The sequence below is a fragment of the Anarhichas minor genome, unplaced genomic scaffold (genome assembly GCF_050575085.1).
Source record: "Anarhichas minor isolate MPS153535 unplaced genomic scaffold, ASM5057508v1 ptg000026l, whole genome shotgun sequence".
NCBI lineage: Eukaryota > Metazoa > Chordata > Actinopteri > Perciformes > Anarhichadidae > Anarhichas > Anarhichas minor.
Window position 1 is genome coordinate 16,489,886 of NW_027466472.1, and position 21,116 is coordinate 16,511,001.

General features: G+C 44.6%; 1 protein-coding gene across 1 annotated transcript in view; it reads right to left on the reverse strand.

The window, feature by feature from the left end:
• Positions 1–967: 967 nt before the first annotated feature.
• Positions 968–21,116, reverse strand: part of LOC142959435 (protocadherin-16-like) — a 67,002-nt gene continuing 46,853 nt past the window's right edge. Inside the window, exons 2-20 of the mRNA XM_076100697.1 lie at positions 17,997–18,185; positions 17,044–17,275; positions 16,663–16,899; positions 15,248–16,276; positions 14,118–14,305; positions 13,932–14,028; positions 13,492–13,649; positions 11,253–12,093; positions 8,549–8,788; positions 7,668–7,793; positions 7,274–7,483; positions 6,293–7,159; positions 6,072–6,185; positions 5,779–5,990; positions 5,347–5,498; positions 4,891–5,021; positions 4,313–4,599; positions 4,003–4,183; positions 968–3,561 (exon numbers count right to left, since the gene is read on the reverse strand). Coding sequence (XP_075956812.1) covers positions 968–3,561; positions 4,003–4,183; positions 4,313–4,599; positions 4,891–5,021; positions 5,347–5,498; positions 5,779–5,990; positions 6,072–6,185; positions 6,293–7,159; positions 7,274–7,483; positions 7,668–7,793; positions 8,549–8,788; positions 11,253–12,093; positions 13,492–13,649; positions 13,932–14,028; positions 14,118–14,305; positions 15,248–16,276; positions 16,663–16,899; positions 17,044–17,275; positions 17,997–18,185 — 8,085 coding nt within the window. The remainder of the gene's footprint in view (positions 3,562–4,002; positions 4,184–4,312; positions 4,600–4,890; positions 5,022–5,346; positions 5,499–5,778; positions 5,991–6,071; positions 6,186–6,292; positions 7,160–7,273; positions 7,484–7,667; positions 7,794–8,548; positions 8,789–11,252; positions 12,094–13,491; positions 13,650–13,931; positions 14,029–14,117; positions 14,306–15,247; positions 16,277–16,662; positions 16,900–17,043; positions 17,276–17,996; positions 18,186–21,116) is intronic.

The following is a 21,116-nucleotide window of genomic DNA, read 5'->3' on the forward strand; positions in this document are numbered from 1 at the left end:
TGATTTAGAGCTTAAGTAATGACTGAGGGACATTTGATCAGTCGATAAATGACCAAGACCTGCTTACATTCTCTGGAAGGATTAGGCTGCTAGCAATTTACCATTAACCATGTAGCTGCTCAATGTTCTCCCTCACATGAATTATTTTCACAATGCAAAATGAGAGCAGTAAGGCTCGTTGTGAGAATTAAAGCATGGGCACCTGAAGGATGAGATCATTGGATGTCAAGTTCCGTTTTCCTCTTGCAGAAAATGAAGGTACGTGTGTTGAGGACAAAGACAACTTTTCACATTCATGATTACCTTTTGATGAGAGATCAAACACTGGATCCGTACAAAATCTGATCACACAATAATCTATTCCGACCGATGTTTCATTTGTTTAAGCATAGATGTCTCGTCCTCTATAAATATTTACAATAATCTGTTAAAAAATCCCAATCGATAAAGCATTGATGAAGAGCTTCACTTAAAACCACAAGGTTAAGAATTACAAGAGATAAAACCAACTTACAGTACAAACAAGTATACAGTACAAACTACAAATATACAAATATAGAAATATATTCCGAGGTTTTAACAACCTTTTGACACTTTAATGCCATTTCTTGTCAGGAACCACATGTGAATATAAAAATATAGACAATGCTTTTGTACAAAATATTGACATCATGTATGAATCTCCTTTCGAATGTGCAAAATAACACTGATCAACAGAAAAATGAGGAGTTTCTTTACAAAAACACACAAAAAAGGCAAAGTCCATTTTGGCCTGTTCATCGTAAAATCGTGTAGTTTAGTTTTTCTTCAGTAAGCAACACAATGTCAGCTATTTGGACTTCTTAGTGTAACCTTGTGTACTCTTAAAGGAGAGAAAAAAACGTTGACTCATTTAAGGTTGCAGCCCCTGTGGTCATACAGTAGAACAAGTCTGGGACAGCAATGACTCAGTTTTAAATCACCAAATTTAAATCCTCAGCTCTGCCTCCTCACTGTGTTCTAAATTGTGTTCAGTTGTGCTGATCACTGATGCAGAGGGGCCCTGTGAGACACTGAAGGGTGTGATCGCAGGAGAACGTGCTGCCAGTGGTGAGAGAGAGGGAGAGAAACTCGGAGACATGGCGACTGAGGAGATGGATCCCTCTGCGCTGAGGGGAGACCTTCGAAAAGAAGCCAAGTGGGGGAACGTCCTCCCCACAGCAGGCTTTGGAGGTACAGTTTTGGCCCCGGGGTGGGCCACAGAGGTTATGAGAGGTGGGGGGTCGATTCTTGACTCTGCCTTCGCTTTGTGATGAAATGACCTGCGAGGATGAGGAGGAGCCGTCTCATCTTTTAAACGTGCTATTTCAGTAAAAACGTTAGCTAAAGGCTGGAACTGGGGACACCAGTTTAGCAGGTAGTCCCAGTTATAGCTGCCCCTCAGCTCCTCATCACTGGCCACGATGGCTGTCAGGGAGCCATCTACAGCAGGCTTTCCATCCTCTGGGAAAGTATAATCTTTAGGGTGGGAGATGCTGAGTCCCCGTCCCATTCCCACATATCCACCCCCCTCATCCCTGTAAACTGGCACCTGGCCAGCTAATAAAGTACCATTCAGACTGCCCAGTTTCTTCCCTTTGAACCAATCGATGGAAGGCTCACAGGACACGTCTGACAGCTGATCTGCATCCTGCTGGATTCCTGAGTCTGGACCTCGGGCAGAGATGCGCTCCTGCATCGAGGAGGAGATACTTGACACCCGAGGGTATTCATTAATCATTCTGATCTCATCATCCTCTGCTGCCTCTGCCTCCGCAGAGCCACGCCCACTGGAGTGGGAAGGATCCAGGGATCCTCCACGAGTGTATGGACCCCCGGAGCTGCCACTCTGATCGGCCGTGTATCCAGGAAGGGCCTGATGGTAAATCCTTTCACTTGCTGCTATCTTTGTTTCCTCAAACTTGTGCAGCATGGTGCCTGACTTGGCTTGAGTTCGTCCGTGTGCCTTTCGCTCCTTTCTCTGACGCCTTAATTTAACAAAAAAGAGCGCCACAGCAATTATTATCAATATAACTATGGTCCCAAGTGAAACTGCAACAACGCTGACAAGCAGCATATTCATGTCTGTGGTGAGACCAAAAGATGTATGGGTCACATCTACGGAAACTTTGGCCACTGCTACGCGGGACGTCTCCAGAGGGCTGTGAGCGGTCACGTCCAGTGTCATTAGACGCACCTCTCTTTTAGAGCGACTCATATGTCTACTGTAGCTGTCCATCTTTAAGGAAACTGCTCCTGTTGATTTATTGACTTCAAAATAAGGTGAACTGTCTGCTAGAGAGTAGAGGACAATGCCATCCACACCTCCGTCCTCATCTCTGGCTTGCACTTTGCCAATGATCTGACCTTTCTTTGCTCCCTCAGGCACTTCAAATGAGAACTCTGAGGAGGTGAAAACAGGATCATATTCATCTTCCCCTGTAACATAAATCTGCACTGTTACAGTAGCCGAATAGTTGCCAGCATCCATGGCAACAGCAACAAAACGGAATGAGTTTACCCTCTCAAAGTCAAAAGTAGAGCGAGTCCGTACTTCTCCTGAAGTTTGGTTCATGAGGAAGGCCTCTCTTCCCTCTTTAGGGTTGTCTAACATGTAGTACCTCAACTGTCCAAAAACACCTCTGTCATGGTCGATTGCATGCAGCATGGTGACTAAGGCATTCTGGGGTTGGTTTTCCCTGATGCTCGCAGTTATTAGTTTGAGGGGAAAGAAGGGCCGGTTGTCGTTGATGTCCTTCACCTCAATACTGACTGTGGACAAAGCATAGTGACCTTGACCGTCTGTAGCCTGGACAACAATCATATGGGACCACTGTCTCTCAGTGTCCAGAGGCCTCTGCAGCCTCAAGGCTCCGGTCCACTGGTCCACCTGGAAAAGGTCTGTCTCGTCTCCGGAGCTTATGGAGTACTGCACCTCTCCATTGGGAGCAGAGTCTGGATCTGTGGCAGACAGATGCAAGAGCTCTGTCCCTGCTGCCGCACCCTCATTCAGTATGACACTGTACTCTGCTCGGCTGAAGGCTGGAGGGTTGTCATTGGCATCTGTGACACTGATGAGAATGGGAACGCTGGAGCTGCGCTGAGGGATTCCTCGATCTGATACCACAACAGTCAGGTTAAAACTTGGCACTGCTTCAAAGTCAAGCTCCTCCACCAGGATCAGAGTCCCAACTGTCTGGAAGCCCTGTCCCTCCAAGAAGTGCACGCTGCTCTCAATCTGGAAGGTATTACCTGAGTTGCCACTGGCAATGGCAAAATCAAAACCACAGTTGTCCCGCGACAGGTCTCCGTCCACAGCTTCTAAGGTCAGAACAGTTGATCCGGGAAGCCCATCTTCACACACAGTGGCTCTGTACTCTGACTGGTGGAAGATGGGGGCGTTGTCATTGACATCGGACACGTGTACCTGGACAGTGGCAATGGATGAAAGGGATGGAGTGCCCTGGTCCCGCACCTCAATTACCACCAGGATGGAGGGATTCTTAAAATCAAACTCTGTTCGTTGGTTGACAAACAGAGTACCTATAAGATTAAAAGAAAGTGGTTATTAAAAGAGCAACTTCATTTTAGTCTTCTGTCCAGAGCTCATCATTTAAATCGTCCGAGTTGGATTTGTGGCTCATTGAAATAAATAACACTGTAGCAGGTTTGGGCACATGCTGTTGAATGGAACCGTATTTAAGGCAAAGGAATAGTATTTGAGAATAGGAGACAAAATGAGGCAACAGACTACTCTTTTATAATGGACTTATATTTAGATGCTATCTCAGGCAAAACATCTGAGGCAAATCACTTAAATAAATAAATAAATTTGGCTTTGAATGACTTTTAATGAACAAAATGATTAAATACGTTGGCAAAGCCTGTTGCAAATATGTCCAAACCACAAATGTGCATCCAAGAAGAGCCTTAGGGGATAACATTTTTATGAAGGGTAATTAAGGGGAGCTCTAGTTAGAGAACAGTTCTGAACAACTCTAAATGTGCACACAGTAATCTCACCGTTGCTTGGGTCGATGTAGAAGACTCCCCTCGTTGATGACATTACTCTGTAGGTTATCTTCCCGTTCTCCCCAGAGTCACGGTCAGTGGCTGTTACTGTGATGATTGCACTGCCTGCTGGGAGGTGCTCTGATACAGTGACCTAATAAGAAACACACCATACAGATTAAAACAGATTATATATCCATTACAAGTATACTTCAACAATTTAACAAACATGTTAATTATCAAAAAGGTGGTGGTATATGCATGTGTGAGGAGGTAGCTGTACCTGATACAAGTCTTGAGTAAAGGTGGGTGCGTTATCGTTCACATCGTCCACCAGCACAGTGATGTTAGCCTCGCTTTGATGTATAGAGTCGGATGAGCGGACAGTCAGAGTGTACCACGTCCTGTCCTCATAGTCCAGAAGGCCAGTCAGAGACACCCCTCCTCCATAACGATGAATCCCAAACATGCCTTGAATGTTTGTATCCAGGTGTAGTGTGTAAGAAAGGGCTGGCCCTGAGTCTACGTCATTTCCTGTTACTTGGGTGATAACTGTGCCAATCATAGTATCTGTTTGATAAAAAGTTGCAGAGGCAGGAGAAGAACACATTTAGGTTGCAGTCAAAATAAAGCACAGAGATTCTAAGTAAATAAAAAAAGACATTTTCTTTATTAAGGAATATCCTGTTCTTGAGAGCCTTGATCTAATAGACAGGAAATGAACAGAGGAACTTGGCAATAGCCTGTTTCATAATAGGGTCAGACTTTCCTCTCTGAGCCCCACTGAGTGAGCTGCCAGGGAGTGTGATGTGAGGCTTTGATAAGATCACTGGACTAACTTCCACTGTGAAGCTGACTTACCCTCGGGCACTCGGATCTCCCGATGGAGAGGAATCATGGGACTGTTGTCGTTGAGGTCGATGATGATCACAGTGAGCGTGGCAGAGCCAGCCAATCGCGGGGTTCCCCGGTCTGTTGCTGTAACAACAAGCCTGGTGGCAAATAATGAATGTCAGTGTCTGAACTTTTAACTTTTATGAATCCGGTTGTGTAATGATTCACCCCCACCAAGATCAGCCCTGTTTTTTGTGTCAGAATGAGCATTAGAAGATTTTTTTAAAGTGCTCACTTGCAAACGTAATGTAAAAGTAAATACTTTTTAAAAATCGTTTACACTTTTTAATGAAATATACAAAAAGGATCTTAACCATTAAGTTATCACAGTAACAAACATTGAACAGGCACTTGTCACGGGCAGAGATGAATCGAGAGGAGCCACATGGCAGGATGTGATAACAGACAAAGAGAAAAACTCACTTTGTTTGCGTCCAGATCTCTCTGTCCATTATGGCTGCAGTGGTGATGCTGCCGGTCACTGGGTCTATCTTAAACAAGCCACTCATGGACGATGACCTGATAGAGTAGGTCACCTGACCATTTTGTCCCTGGTCCAGGTCATCTGCAGCAACCTGAGGAAATGACCAACCCATTTTGGAAATTAAAATATGGAAATATTTGCAGCAGCTGTTTCAGTGTAACATGAACTAGTGAGCAATATTGGACTTGGAAGTCAAGAGTTAATAAAAATGGCCCTGGCTTCATGGCATAAATGATTCTCTAGTATATTCAGATGGGACACTGACAACACATGCAATTGAACAGAGACATTTCTCTACACTGCTGAAACAATCCAGGTTTCTGAAGCACGAGTTACTTTTTAATAGACATGTAGGGGACAGGCTACTGTACCTGAATAATGGGAAAATCATAGCCCTGTGCCTCTCTAATGTAGGCCACATAGTTCTGGAGTTGGAAGCGTGGCAAGTTGTCATTGACGTCCTGCAGGATTAAGTTGACAGCCATGTAGGAGCTGGAGGATGCTGTCTCAGCTTTCACCACAAGGCGGAGTTTCGGGGTCTCCTCAAAGTCTAGTTCTTCAGATTTCTGGACCCATATTTCACCTAATTCACAAAAATAACAATGAGTCACTGTAGGTTTGGAAAACATTGTTTTACAGGGTATGCTGCCATCTCTGCACTTACCAGTAATGGAGTTTATTCCAAAAGATTGCATTCTGTTTCCACTGAAAATACTGTAGCTGATACCAGTTTGAGAACCTCCGGGGTACTGGGCCTCAGTCTGTGTTACTACTGTGCCTGTAAGGTGAAAAACACACTTGGTTGAAACATTTTACTTCCAGTTATTATTTCTACTACACATTCACAAATTCCCAAGTAAAAAAATTGATCTCTAATATCAAAACCTTTTGCAGCGTTCTCCTGCAGACTGACGTCTCGAACCTTGCGAGAGAAGCGAATCCCTCTGTAGCTTTGTTCCCTGATATAAACGATAACCACCCCCAGGGAAGATTGAGCCGGGTTGCCCTGATCCATGGCCTGAACTATCAAAGTTCTCTGGCTTTGGGTCAGAGTCTGTAGCTTCTCTGTGGCCTGGATGTCTCCCGTCAGTGAGTTGATGGTGAAGCCCCTCACAGGGTTGGCGAAACGATAAAACACAGAGCCATTAGCCCCGAAGTCCTTGTCCTCCGCCCGCATGGTGGCCAGCACTCGGCGGCTGGACACGCTGCTGACGGAGATGTTCACAATAAGCGGGTCCTGAATGAAGAAGGGTGCATTGTCGTTCACATCCTGAATGTAGACGGTCACCTGAACAGTGGAGTTATGTGGGTTTGCAGGGGAGGAGTCAGTGGCACACACATTAAAGGTGTAAGAGGCAGTTCTCTCTCTGTCCAGGGGTGCTGCTGTGATGATGCGGCCTGTGTTCTGGTCTATGATAAACATGCCCTTTGAGCCAGTGCTCAGAAAGTACAGCACCTGGCTGTTGGGGCCCTGGTCCAGATCAATGGCTTTCACCTCTAGGACCAGTGAGCCGATGGGAACATCTTCCGAAACGTCTGCAGTGTAGCTGCTACTCTGAAACTGGGGGCTGTGATCATTGATGTCCATAACGGTCACCTCCACCGTAGCAGAGCTGCTGAGGGGAGGGTGGCCCTGGTCCTGAGCTGTGACTGTTAGCGTGTACCCAGCCCTCCTCTCTCGATCCAGAGGCCTTGAGGTGGACAACACACCTGACTGTCTTTCCAAGAGAAAATTTCCCAATGGATCTCCAGCTGCAAGTAGAGTAATGGCAAACGGTTATACATTTTTTTTAATGCTAAATCATGGGACCAGTTGAGCTTATCATTTAGAAACTCAATTGTACAATAAACAAAATGCCAAATCACCTGTAATTTTGTAGTTAATTTCCCCACTATCTCCTGCATCCTGGTCTGTGGCTTTCAGGGTAAACATAGGCAATGTCGGCAGGTTTTCCGGCACCTCTATGCTGTAGTAGAGACGTCCAAAGAAAGGGGCGTTGTCATTCTCATCAAGCACTCTGATCCTCACTGTGGCTTTGGCATAATTGGGAGGAAGGCCTTCATCTTTTGCATAAACTGTCAAAACATAAGAAAACAATCACACCCATTATTAACAGCAACAGTATTAATGGTGACTTTAAAGATTAAGATTAAAGAACTTTGAAATTCGCAAAGTAACTCTTAAATATTTTTGATCTGAAAGCAGTCATCTTTGGGCATGTTTTATCTGTGATGGTGGACATCTGTCAGAGGGCAGTACCTGTCACGGTGTAGTACTCCTGGAGCTCCCTGTCCAGTGACTTAGAGGTAGTTATTACACCTGTCACTGGGTTGATGCTGAAACCCTCCTCTGAGATTCCACCATATGTCACTTGCCCATTGGTTCCTACAGAGAAACACACAGTCATTGTAAAAAACAAAGCTACCAAATGTCACCAAATCTTTGAGAAGAAAACAACAGGTAATTGTATTTCTCTTGTTACTGGCTTGTATACCTATTTGTTTGTTTGTCATTAGTTTTTGCTGTCAAAGTGTTTTGCAGTGACGATCCTCTCTCAGGTGTCTGGATGCCAGATTGCGTGCCAACAGAGAGCAGCCTGGCAACCTCACCTGTTTACTTCACTAATTACTTTTGGAGAGAAAGTTTATAATCCTTCGGTTTTACATGCTTCTGACTAAGCCAGAGGGAATGCACCCTTTCTGTAGCCCCGCCCCCACCCTACTGAGTCTTCAATTAAAAACAACTCTTAATGTCTGCAATGTGTACACATAACCAGCACATGAAGGCTGAGAAGAAATAAAGGCATTTTTTCCCGTCTTGATTGCTGATGCAGCACAAAAAAACACACACAAACACAGAGAACACACAGCATGCTTTAGATAATTTGTTCAAAAGATGTGTGCTTGTCTTGGTTAAAACCAGGCAAAATTTAGCTGAACGTTTTTTTTTAGACATCTAGTTTAGATGTAACTACATCAACATTTCTATGATGATAATTCATCATGTAGTAAGGACGTGGTAGTAGTATTTTGACCTGCAAATGACCAAATCAGTTCTCAACGGGATATAATTGTTGATTTAAAAGTAGGATTACATGTGCAAGCTGCAGTAACCAAGTCAGTGCACATTGTATGTCTCACCTTGGTCCAGATCAGAGGCGGACACCGTCAACACACTAGTTCCTGGTGGCCGGTTCTCAGAGATCTGGGCTTCATACTGGCTCTCCTCAAACCATGGCACCTCATCGTTAACGTCAATCACGTGGACACACAGCAGCTGGCTGGACGAGTGTTGGGGTATCCCATGATCCTCAGCGGTTATTGTAAGGTTAAAGACGTCCTGCTCCTCACGGTCCAGAGGTTTGAAAATAGACAGAGAGCCTGTAGAGAGATGAATCAGGGGCGAAATGTGATGAGAGGTTTCCTGCATGTTTGTGTGTATCTGTGAGTGTGTGTGTGTTTAATTATAGCCTGTTTCACAGCCGCAGTTACACACGACAACTTCGGCACGAAAGAATGCTATCAGAGGCAATAAAATATGCCACTTTCCATGGTTGTGTGTCGTCAAGTTATTTAAAAAGCAAGTGTGAAAAGTTGCCGTGTGAGACCCAAATCAGAGCTAATCTACTCCACACACACAGCTTTGCCTACCTGAGCACTACCACCACCACCACCACTGCTCTAACAGCCCAACAGTCTGGCCACAGTTTACGAGATTTTCCATTGGAGAATGCCGCAGCCATCGAGAAAGAAGCAGTAAACACACGCTCTAGACACGCAACAGCCAGGCCTGCCGTGCTCCGTAGAAATTAGGGGCACCCTTTCATTATCCTGCCTTAAGATGGTAGAGCTTGCATTGATTCAATTTCAATTTCATGCTTTAAAATGAGCTGCAACTGTTAAAGAAAGAGGTCCAAGGCTGTTTTGGTTTTAACTTTTTTGTTCATTTTTTTGCCTTGTATCTTGCTAGGACTGAGATAACTTGCCCCTAAGACTTTAATCTGGTGGGAGTTACAAGCTGGAATATTTTCACTAAATTTGACTCCTCTGTGATCCTGCCGTATCCCTGGTCACTGATAACACATGGGCAGAAAAAAGACAGTTGGAAACAGGAGAACGTTTTTACTTTGGATGTTTTCAATTCCAAAATCCTAACCCTATGTGAGGTTTGTGGCGCCAACACTTTGGACTGCTGTGTGAGGGTTAGCTGAGGTTTCTCAGACACATTTTTCTTCTCTTATATGCAGAAGTCGTTTATCACCATTTGATATGTTAATCCCAGAATGGTGCTGTCTTTTGCAAGGAAGCAATTCGCCATATCACCGGTGTGTTCTCCCTTTGCTCCAAAAGTGAAATTAATAACCTCCCCTCTGACAATGAGTGATGAGAATGTGTCTCATACTGTGACTTTATATATTCCTAATCATAGCTTGATAGTTCTCTCTATTGTGGTCAACTGTGGGCAGAAGTAATGAAAACAGAGTGTGCAGAGATGGTACCTGGTCTCCGGTCACTGACCCCAAAACGGGAGCAAACCAGGTGCTCAGAGGATTAACTCTGTCAGTATTCGAACAAATAACCAGTGTGCATGAAAACACTTCAAGATGGGAGCACATTCAGGGCTGAAGCAGAAGTGGCATGCATGACAGACGTTGAATGTTTCCATCCCCGAGCTGCTCTAACGGGCATCCCGGTTGGCGACTTGAAGGGGAAGGCGGAGCCAAAGTTGACACGTGTCTCAAACACCACAACAAAGCCCACAGGACCAAATAGCCCAAGGTCAATGTTGACTAAGTGACAGAGTCTCATGCAAGCACACAAGCACATATGTGCATGCCTACACACACACACACACACACACACACACACACACACGTGCGTACACATAAACACGCGTAACTGATCCCTTCTCTAATGGTTCCCAGAAGCCCAAGCAGGAGGTTCTTTGGTCTTTCATGGGAATAGATCCACAATAACAGATGATAGGTTGTGTGTGCGTGCGTGTGTGTGTGTGTTTAATATTTGGCAGGCTACTCTGTCTGTCTGGCCTCCAACTGAGAGAAATAAGTCATGAAAGGTGAAGCAAGAGTTGTGCAGCACTAAGATTTAAGCAGAGTATTACAAGAGTTTGTGTGTGTTTATGTAGCGGGAGGTTTGGTAATTCTGATGGGGGGCTGTGTGGAAGCACATGGAAAGGTGAGTACACATGCTCTGCATGTGTGAAATTCAGAGGTGGCACAAATGCTTTAAAAGTCCATGAAAAGACTAAAACAGAGGTGAACAGATGCAGATTCGCTTGTCTGTTTAAAATGAAAATATTTCAACATGAGCAGGGGATTTTCAAGACACAGTAATTCTTAAACACTGGAATTACCAACAGGTGCAAGAAATATAAAATAATAAATGACGAGCTGAACATTCTAACATTATTAAAATGAAAACACAGGAGCAAAAAAGAGTGGGCCTGGTGGAAAATAAGTAAACAGCTGAAAGTCCAAGATTTTAAAACCTTTCCTGATAATACCGTGCCAACTGATTGCAGTAATCTTCTGAACGGTGACAAAATGGGGCTATCCGATTAAAACAAGTGCTGTACATAATTGCATATGCACAAGGAGCAAGGAAAGACATTCCAGACTATGAAAATAAAAACTAATCATAATCATAATTTTCTTCCAAAACGTTCTCTCAGATATATTCACTTATGCAACACTACCACCAGACAGAACATGATGATTCCCCAAATGATGTTCAATAACATTATTTTTCAAATGATCTGATTCTACAATATCTGCGCTTGGCAGCTATCAACATTTTTATTGCATTGGCACTGGGCTGGACTTACCAGTGTTAGGGTTGAGGCTGAATGTCCCCCCAGTGTTGCCTGACTGGATGCTGTATGTCACTCTGCCATTCTCCCCCTGGTCTGCATCTCTGGCCATGACATACAGCGCCACAAAGCCCACCGGCTGGTCTTCCATCACACTGACAGCTGTTGGCGAGCTGAACACCGGTGGATTGTCGTTCTCATCGGTTACGTACACCCTCGCCGTGACAGAACCCCAGCGCCTCTGGCTGGCATCGTGGGCAGAGTCTGTTGCCTTTACAACCAGAATCAGGTTGGACGTGACCTCATGGTCCAGCTCCTGGCCCAAGGAGAGAACCCCAGTGGAAGGGTTGAGGGTTAGTAGGCTAGGGGTGTTTGGCCACTGGTGGAAAATGGAGTACTTCAGCTCGCTGTTGGGACCACTGCCATCCTTATCTGTGGCCTGGAAGGTATAGACAGAAGAGCCGGGCTCCATGTTTTCAGAGATGACAATTGTGATGGGGTCCTCGGGGAACTGAGGGGCGTGGTCATTGCTGTCCTCTATGTCAATGTCCAGGTGGACCAGGGTGCTGCTAGGAAGGGCGTGAGAGAGGTTATCCACCTCAATCTCCAGGGTGTAGCGTGCGTCTCGCTCATAGTCAAGAGGACGAGCTAGGTACACGTCTCCGTTCAGACGGTCCACGACAAAGGTCCCATCTCGGCCTGTACCCCCAACCACTGTGTAGGTCACCTCCCCTTCTTCAGGGGTTTCTCTGTCAGGAATGCGGACTGAGCCAATAACAGATCCAGGCTTGGTCTCCTCCACAGAGTTTAAGGATACAGAATTGGTCTTAGAAGTCAGTCTGTTAGTGCTGAGAACCTGCATTGAAGAAGAACACTGTATGATTATAGGAGGACACAGCTACATATCAGTGGATCTAATGTTTCATTGAGATGCCTTCTGGCAAAGTTAATAAATGTCAATACAAAGTAATATTTAATGGATTTGGGGCAAAACAAAAACAGATTTTGTCCTCTCGTCTCTCTTGTACTGTATGTCTTCAGTGGGAACAAATGAAACCCGTTACAAGAGGTTTTTATAGACATGAATAACACATCTGCTAACCTTAATCACACTTAATCTGATATTCATGTCGCTGCCAGGAAAAATAATAAATGATAAAAGTAACACAATCAAGAGGAGTAAATGGTGAGAGGGTTTGAATCTAGCACTGGGACATATCCCCGTACTGTGTATAGCTTTACGCTCCCTTTGATGAGCAATTCAAGTGTCTTCAAAGACTACAACATTGTTACTTCTCTCTTTTGTATGAAAAGAGCACCATAAGTAACACACATGACACATTGTTTTAATAAATCATAAGCAGATGTATAGGGGGAGGTAAAGGGAGCGGTTATGCTGATCACACATTCAGCAGCATTACTGACTGTTTTTTAAGCTGAAGGCGTGATCATACTCAGCACTGCATCCTACAGAACAGTTCCCACAGTAAGCAGGCACGCAAAAAAATAGGCTGTGTTTGTTGTGAAATCTTACATGACAAGCTGTAAATTGCTTCCATATTTAATGGAAAAAGCAGTGTTCCAGAAATAAATTGGTATAGTCCCATCCTATCATCGATGGATTTAGAAGAGATGATTAAAGGAAATTACAGAAATGCATCAGCAGGCAAGAAAAACACCGCACTGTTTAATCCAATTAACTAATAATTATGACTTTCAATTTTTGTTGTTGGAAGGGAGGAAAAACTGAAGTGGCAGTTAATGGATCTGTTTACATGGCAACTCTATTTTCCTGGAACCTATAACTCTATGTTCCTTCGAGGGTTCTTCCATTGTGTCCCTTTTCTGTTCTATATTAACTATTAACGGAATTACCTTCAATGCTGTGTTTTACGTGAGTGTATAGTCCTGCTGCTCATTGCAAAAAGGGCTACTGTATTAAAAAAGTGTTGAAGTCATTGAGAATGACCTTGATCAGAGCCGTCTACAGCTGGCCCTCATCACAAGCCAGCTGGGAGTATTTGATTCAGACCCACTTTTCCATTTCAGATAGAAATTTCCCTTTTTGAAAAGTCACAGGGGAAGAAAAGGGAGGGGATGGGAGGAAGGCTTGTCAAAAGTGAGGGTGATATGTCTGCAACTACTCCGAGGGGCCCACAGACATGGATCCTCTCAGCCCCAAGTCTATTCTTTGATATTAAATAGGTGAGTAGTGCGGGTGTTTGTGCTGGCCGCGCTCCAAATAAAGTCTGACCTGAATGGTGAGGGGGCAGGAGGCACTGCGAGGGGGAAGTCCTCTGTCGGTAGCTGTCACCGTCAGGGTGTACTCGGCCCGCTCCGAGTGGCTCAGAGGGGATGATGAACGCAACTCCCCAGTGTTTGGGTTCAAAGAGAAACGCTCAGCTCTGGGACCTGGGAGAGAAAGACAGTCCCAACTTTAACTGGAGACCATGTACGTGGGGGAGCAAAATGCACTTTATTTCACTTCACTTCAAGTGTATCATAACAATGTTTACAGTATGTTTACAGTATTTACACACATGGACACCGATAATGATCCATTTTATTTCTCTAAAAATCCTACAATAAATGCTTATACCATGGCCATGGGTGGCACTTTCTTAAAAGACAACATGCACTACATTTACATACATATATTAAATCTTTTGCACATATAAGTACTCTCTTTACTACCTGACAAAGAGTAGAATACGGTTCCATTCTCCCCTTCATCGGGGTCTTTGGCTTGCAGCGTGCCCACTAAAACCCCAGAGGACTGTCCTTCTGTCACCTACGGGTTAAAACACAAATCGATGTCACCAAAGCCATGAAAGAAATTTCATTTTCTGCCTGTCTGTGTGTCCGGTCTTGTGGCATCACCTGTATGATGAGACTTTTGCCTGACTGGCTGTGGGTGAAAGCGGGGTCATTGTCATTGTCATCCAGGACAGTGATGAAGGCTGTGCCTGTGGCGCTGCGTGGGGGCGAACCTCCGTCTTGAACCACCATCACCAGCTGGTAACTTGACTGCTGCTCTCTGTCCAGAGTAGTCCGTGTACTGATCTCACCTGGGGGGAGAAGGGGGTGGATGAGAGGGATTTTCTGCCGAGGCACTAGTCCAGAGCACTGGAATAATGATGAGAGACTTAAGAGCCAGCAGGCTTTGATCAATGACACACAAGTAACAGACATGCACAGTGTGCAGATGTATGTGTACGTGTGCATGTGCACACACACAAATAGGAATTTTGGAAGACTGGCAGATGCTGTAGAGAGTCACAACTCAGCCAGAAACTAATCACAAATTAGACTGTGAGTCTCCACCCACAGACTAACAGGCCCAGCAGCCCAATTAGAGCCCAGCAAGATGCTTAGTGCCACTAAGTGTCACCATCATCTGACTAATTTATGATGGCGGGGAAGAGGCAACTGTAGTCTCTCATCTTTTAGAGATGAATAAACATTAAATTAGCTTTTTTCACAAATCATTTACATTTTCTATGACTTAAAGTCATTCTTGCGGAATCATGACAGCTTGTCCTTCACACTGATGGAGGATATTTGAGCCCAGCGACTTGCTCGGTTATTTTCGGCTCAATCTACAGAAGAGAATGTAATAGTAAAAATAAAACAGAGCATTCTACATTTTTGGGGTAAATTGCCTCCAAATAATCTGGAAGACATCCAATATTCAACAATAATATCTGCAGTGCAGCCTTTCTTTTCTTGTGCTGACCTTTGTCAACAGCAGCTTCATTAAAACATGGCATTGCAGCTTTTTTATTTTTTATTTATGCCTGCTCTGTTCTTTAAGCATCTCTCTCTTAAACATCTCCAAAGACATCTTTACATAAAGTGTGTAGTTTCTCTGCATAAAAGCACATACTTTTTTAGTTGCCTAATAAAGTAAAGCTAAACTATCACCATTCCACATCACTCCAATCCAAGAGACCAGCAGTGACTGCTGCTGGGATTCATTTAACAAATAGTACATCACATTTTCAATTAACCTGTGTGGGAGTTAATCTGGAAGTGGCGATCGGGGTGCAGGAAACGGTAGCTGAGGCGTCCGTTGGGGCCACTGTCTCGGTCTGACGCCGTCACGTGACCAAAGCCTGTTCCTGCAGGCAGGTTTTCTCTTGCAGCCATGAATACCCTCTCCTGTGTGAGCCGAGGAGAGTTGTCATTCTCATCAGTCACCGATATCCGCACTGTGGCACTACCCGTCTTCTTCAACTGTCCATGACCTTGGCTGGCCAGCACTGTTAGAAGATACATGTCCTTGACTTCTCTGTCTAGGGAATTCTTCACAAACAGCCAGCCACTGTCTGCAGCAATGCCAAACCCTGCAGCATCTCCATCTGGACGCAGGTGATATGCCAGGGGACTGAAGTAACCTGAGCCAGAGGTTTCTCTGTTCAGAGCCCTGACCTGCAGGAAGCGTGTGTTTATCGGAGTCCCTTCTTTTAGCTCCACGCGGTAGGTGAGGGTATCAAACACAGGTCCCTGGTCATTCTCTGCCTGGACATGAACCACAAGTACAAAGGTGGCACTAAGTTGGGGTACTCCACCATCCTTGGCAATCACCTGGAGGTCATAACGGGGAGCAATCTCATAGTTGAGGCTCCCTACCAATCGGATCTCTCCACTGCTGCGCTCTATACTGAAGGTCCTCTGGATTCCACTTGGAGAAGAAAGGTCAAAGTTGAGTTGCCCATTGACTCCGGAGTCTCTGTCCTCAGCTTGGACACGATACACCACTGTGCCCATTTCTGTATGTTCCGGCAGCAGCAGGGACTCGGAGGACGAGGGCAGGAAAACAGGCAGGTTATCGTTGATGTCTGCGATGGTAATGCGGACACGGGTCTGGCCAAATGCAGGGGGGTTGCCACTGCGGGCCTGCACCTCCAGATCAAGAGCTGACTGGGCTTCATGATCCAGGGGCAGACTGGTCCTCAGGGCCCCAGTGTCAGGATCCACTGTGAAGTAGCCTCCTGGGTCCCCAGAACTGATGGTGTAGGAGATATCTCTAGAGGTGCCTGGAAAGGGAAAATAATGACAAAAACCAGAGACACGTCACCAGAGACACGTCAACAATTTTTCAATTTTAATTACTGGAATAGAGCCCTAAATACTCAGAAAATGAATACATAAACACAGTTGTGAAATGGTATTTTTGATTGATGTTATTTCAAAGTAAAGTGTGTATAGTGGCCCAGCGCCTATTTGTACAAGTGGTGCAGGGAGCAGAAAATAAACTCTCTTAAGCCTGATCCAGTGTGACTGAATCAGGCTTGTATTCTGAATGTATTCTGAACTATTCAATATGGACTGTGAAGCTCAATTTGGGTGTCTGTGAGTGAGTCAGTAAGTCAGCAAGTGAGTGAGTGACGAAGAATAAAGGGCATGTGTTTGTTGTCCCCACCTATCTTACTGCTGGCCTTGACGATGCCTACGACTGTCCCCCGCAAGACATCCTCTGATACAGAAAAGTAGTACTGAGTCTGTTCAAAGACAGGTGGAGCCACCAGCCCTGCCACCACGCTAATGTTGACTCTGGCACTGACGAGGGCAACCAGACCGCCACCGTCCTGAGCGGAGATTACCATGGGAATGACAGAGTTGGCCTTCCCGTAGACAGACCGAGACAGGGAGATCACTCCTGTAAAAATAAAGACGTAGACAAGGTTGAGACAAACATTGCACAACTTTATAAAACACGAACAATAAAAATAATGTGATGGAAATGTCAGGATGAAATTACAGGACAAAATGTACAGTATACATCAAAATGACTTGTGCCTACCTGTGTCTTTGTTGAGAGTAAAGTAAGGGGAGGCCCCTCCAGGTACTGTTTTGTATGTAATTCTGCCATTCTCGCCTGAGTCTGGGTCATAGGCGGTCACTCTGACAACAGATGTCCCAGGGGCGCTCTGCGTGCTCAAACTGACAGCATAGCTGACTGGGTAGAAGGCGGGTCTGTTATCATTAATGTCAGCCAAATCTACCTTCACATAGGCTACTGAGCTCAGTCCACCCTGCAGAGGAAACAAAAAGCTTCTTTGTTATATCTTCACATACATTAAATCATGAACAGGAAAAACACACCTGAAAGCAGGATTGAGGCGACATTAATGGTGCAAGTAGACCACATTAACAGCGAAAGTCAGTAAAAGTAAAAACCAGCAGTAAATCCTGTTAAAATTTCAATGTATAGCAGCGGCCTCTAAAATATAGTCCCTGCCGGTTTGTGCAGGGATACAGATTGATAGTTTCCCTCGGGAAAGAGCAATATGTCATGACCCGTGGAGGGTGAGAGGGCCCGCCGTAACAGAACAATCTGTTACATAGGCTTTTCATTTGCAGAAAATACAGTGCAGGCTTTTCATTTCGACCAGGTGGCAAAAACGAGGGAGGCGGCAGCCCAACTTGTTAAAATATTACTGCCTTGACAGTTGAGGCATTTCTCCATCTGATTGCTTTAACATGGCTGGAATAATTTTTCTTTAATTTTAAGTATAATACAAATAAGTATTATTTGGCATAAAGTGAACAAGATATACTCATTTGATTATTAAGCCAGCCATGGAGATTCAATATTTAGTTTTTTACTTGACTGTTCAAATCAAATTTTTTCTGCATGGTTGGCCATGTCTCTGCTCTGCCTTCTGTATGAAAAGCATGGCTGCTGTGTTTATAGGATTACTCTGCGGCTCAACGGATTCATATTAAGCATGATTTCAAAATGCGGTGGCTCACCCCATCCACCGCAGTTACAGTAAAGTCGAAGCTGGCTGGCCCTTGATCTCTGTCTAGTGCAGCACTCGTGCAGATCCGGCCAGTCTCCTTGCCAATGGTGAACTGAGATGGAACCAAGCTGGTAACGCCAGAGCCAAGGGAGTAGGTAATGGAGCCAAAGGAGCCGCCGTCTGCATCTGTCGCAGTCACCTACAGAGAAGAAAACATGCTATTAGTTAAACATTCCAACATTGTGCATTACAATTTGAATTTATTAAGTTGGAAGGGAAATATCCTACTGGACAAACTCAGCAGTTTCCATACTCATTAATAATACTACTCTAAAGCCGCAGCAGATCACATCTAAATTATATTAGAGGGATATAAGAGTAATGGCGATCCACAAACTGAAACAGGAGCACCATACCAGGTGCCTTTTGAAAGCATCTTTGGACCTGGTCTTTGTTGTTTATCTGAACGTGAGCATGGGCCAACCAGGCTCTTTGGCAGAAAGGGGCTCAGAGGGAATGAAGGAGGGTGGCGGGGGGGGAGGATGACTTCTACAGACTCTGGGAGGCATGCCAGCAGGGAAAATTGCCTGCTTCAGGAGTGGCGTCTGTCTGCAAAGGACAGTGACAGGGATGGCTGCGCAACAATGGGATACCACACAGTATGCTTCAGTGCAGCGCATTAGAACCCATAATATCCAACTTGCGGTCTGGTTTTAATAATGCCGCACATCCACAGAGGGCTGCAGCTATAAAAGCAGCTCACAAGCCATCAGCCAGGGAGCCGACTCAATTACTACAGGATCTCCCAAGACAGCGCAAGAGCAAATACACCAATCAGATTGGACCCCTAGGTACCAGTAGTATAATTGTTTGCAAGTGTTGGCGCTGGATCACAGTTTGCCAGAGATTACAGTCGGGCTAAACCACACAAGTTGATTAGAATTCTCCTTCCTTCCATCTTTTATAAATGGATCTTTTTAGGAAAACGCTAATTGTTAGAAAAAAACCCGAAAAAGCTCAGTTCATGCTCTGGTGCTCCGCAACACTCAGCAGCAGGGAGCCTCCTCTGCGTATGACGGAGTAGTTCTCAGGAACATTGCCAAGAAAAATAAGGCAAGTCATGCTTATCGTCAAGAGCTGACTTTTTCTAAAGATGGCATTGGTATGAGTGTGAATAGATGGAAATCATTCATTCCAGGCGATGAAGGTTTGGCTACTCCGTCTCTTTCCTGAGCAGATGGCAGACGGGGGACTCAGCAGAGAGCATGCTCCACACTCTTGACTGTAACTCCTAACAGAGGGTGAGTAGTGTGTAGGAGTGAAGGGAGTTGTAAAGCTGGCGGAGACGCAAGCCAAAGAGAAGAATAATAAACCGCATGAGGAAAGGGGAAACCAAGAGCAATACAAGAAAGCCACTCCATCTCTTAACGTGCGGAGGCTGCAGCTTACTGTAATATTTTATCATTTTGCAGGGGGACAAGTTATTTATAACAAGCCCGCAGCTTTATATGCTTGTTTTCTTTCACAGTTGTGTGATGAGTGTCAGCTGGAGGGAAAGTTGAAGGAGCATTCTAGCAATACCTAGGTTTTATATATGCTGCAAACATTTCAAAACAGATCTGTAGTGGAATATTTCCCCCATTGTGACTGACCCGCGTGGCAGGCATTGGATGTACGAGCTATTTGAGGAGACTCCGTGTTGCTTTCCATTTAAGCCACAACCACCCATAAAAACACCCATATGCAGTTAAAGAAAATCCAATGTAAAATGCCCACATTTATACTGATGATACAAAAACTTGAAAAAGGAAAGAAAAAAAGATGAAAAAGTGAAAGTTACTTTTGGTGGGGTGGGAGTTGGAGCTCTTTTGAACTCTATGAATCCATAATGACACACAGTAAAACTTACTGGCGTGTTCAAACTTAACACACAATTACATTACCAGTAAGGGTTCCCAGTACGTTTAAAAAGTTTAAACTTGAGCAAAGTACAATAGTACAGTGTGTGCACCAGAGATACTGAGCAAAGAGACAGGGGATTGAGTGATGCGTACTCCATGAAATAATTTACATGAGGAGGATCCGGTGCTTTAATAATTACCCTTCTCCCAGTGCTCCAGCACTGCACAGAGTATAGTGAAGATATTTGGAGCCATATTACGTTTGAAAAATATGTCTCCATGAGTTAAGTGTATGACTGTGTGTGGGGGGAAATATACTGTAAAATAATAAACCACACAATCACATTTGCATAAATCCTAACCGCTGTAAGTAAAATGACGGAAGCGATCAGTCTATTTTGGAATCTGCAGAGACTGTGATTTCAATTCCAATCTCATTTCTGAGTTAATAGCAGCCTATCACTGTCATCTTGCTGGATCGCAGACTTCTCTATCCAGGAGAATTTTTCAGCCACACATTTGAAATGACATATGAGGCCATATGCAAAAAAAAAAGCAAAATGAGCAGGACAATTAGCCAAACCCCAAACCATGAAACCAGAGAGATGAGGATAACCTACCAAAATGTGGCCTCTGGTGTCAAAGATTAAGATAAATCAGTAACAAAGCCAGTATAAATCTCAACAGATGAAACAAGATTCTCACAGAATCTTAGATAAAGACTGAAAGTTACTTGGGATGTTACATAATGCTGCAGTTCAGCAGCAATGTAACAACAAAAGGTCATCCATCATTCATTTCAATACTTCGACGGGGGACTCAGCAGAGAGCATGCTCTCCTCTACATTGCCTCCTCTACATCTCCATACTGTACATTTTGAGGAAAAGGAAATAGCTATAACCAAGAAAGTTTTTTAAGATGGGCAGTCATAAGTAGGAATTCTCCGCCCTACAGGGGGGAGAAAAATAACATTCACCACTTTGTCGTATCCATCTTGACATGGATACTAGAGGCCTCTCTTTCTGTTTCCCACTGACTTTTTACACTTTCTACTGCAATGTATAGGTATTATGCAAAGTCTCTATTTCTATTGGATTAAAAGTTCAAAAGCAGGAGTAATCTTAGATCATCAGCAGCAGCCAGCAGTATTCTCCCTTCACTCTGTGTGTGTGAGTGAGGCATGATGGGAGCTGTCTTATCAGCAGGGGAAAGGCAACGTTTGGCCGGG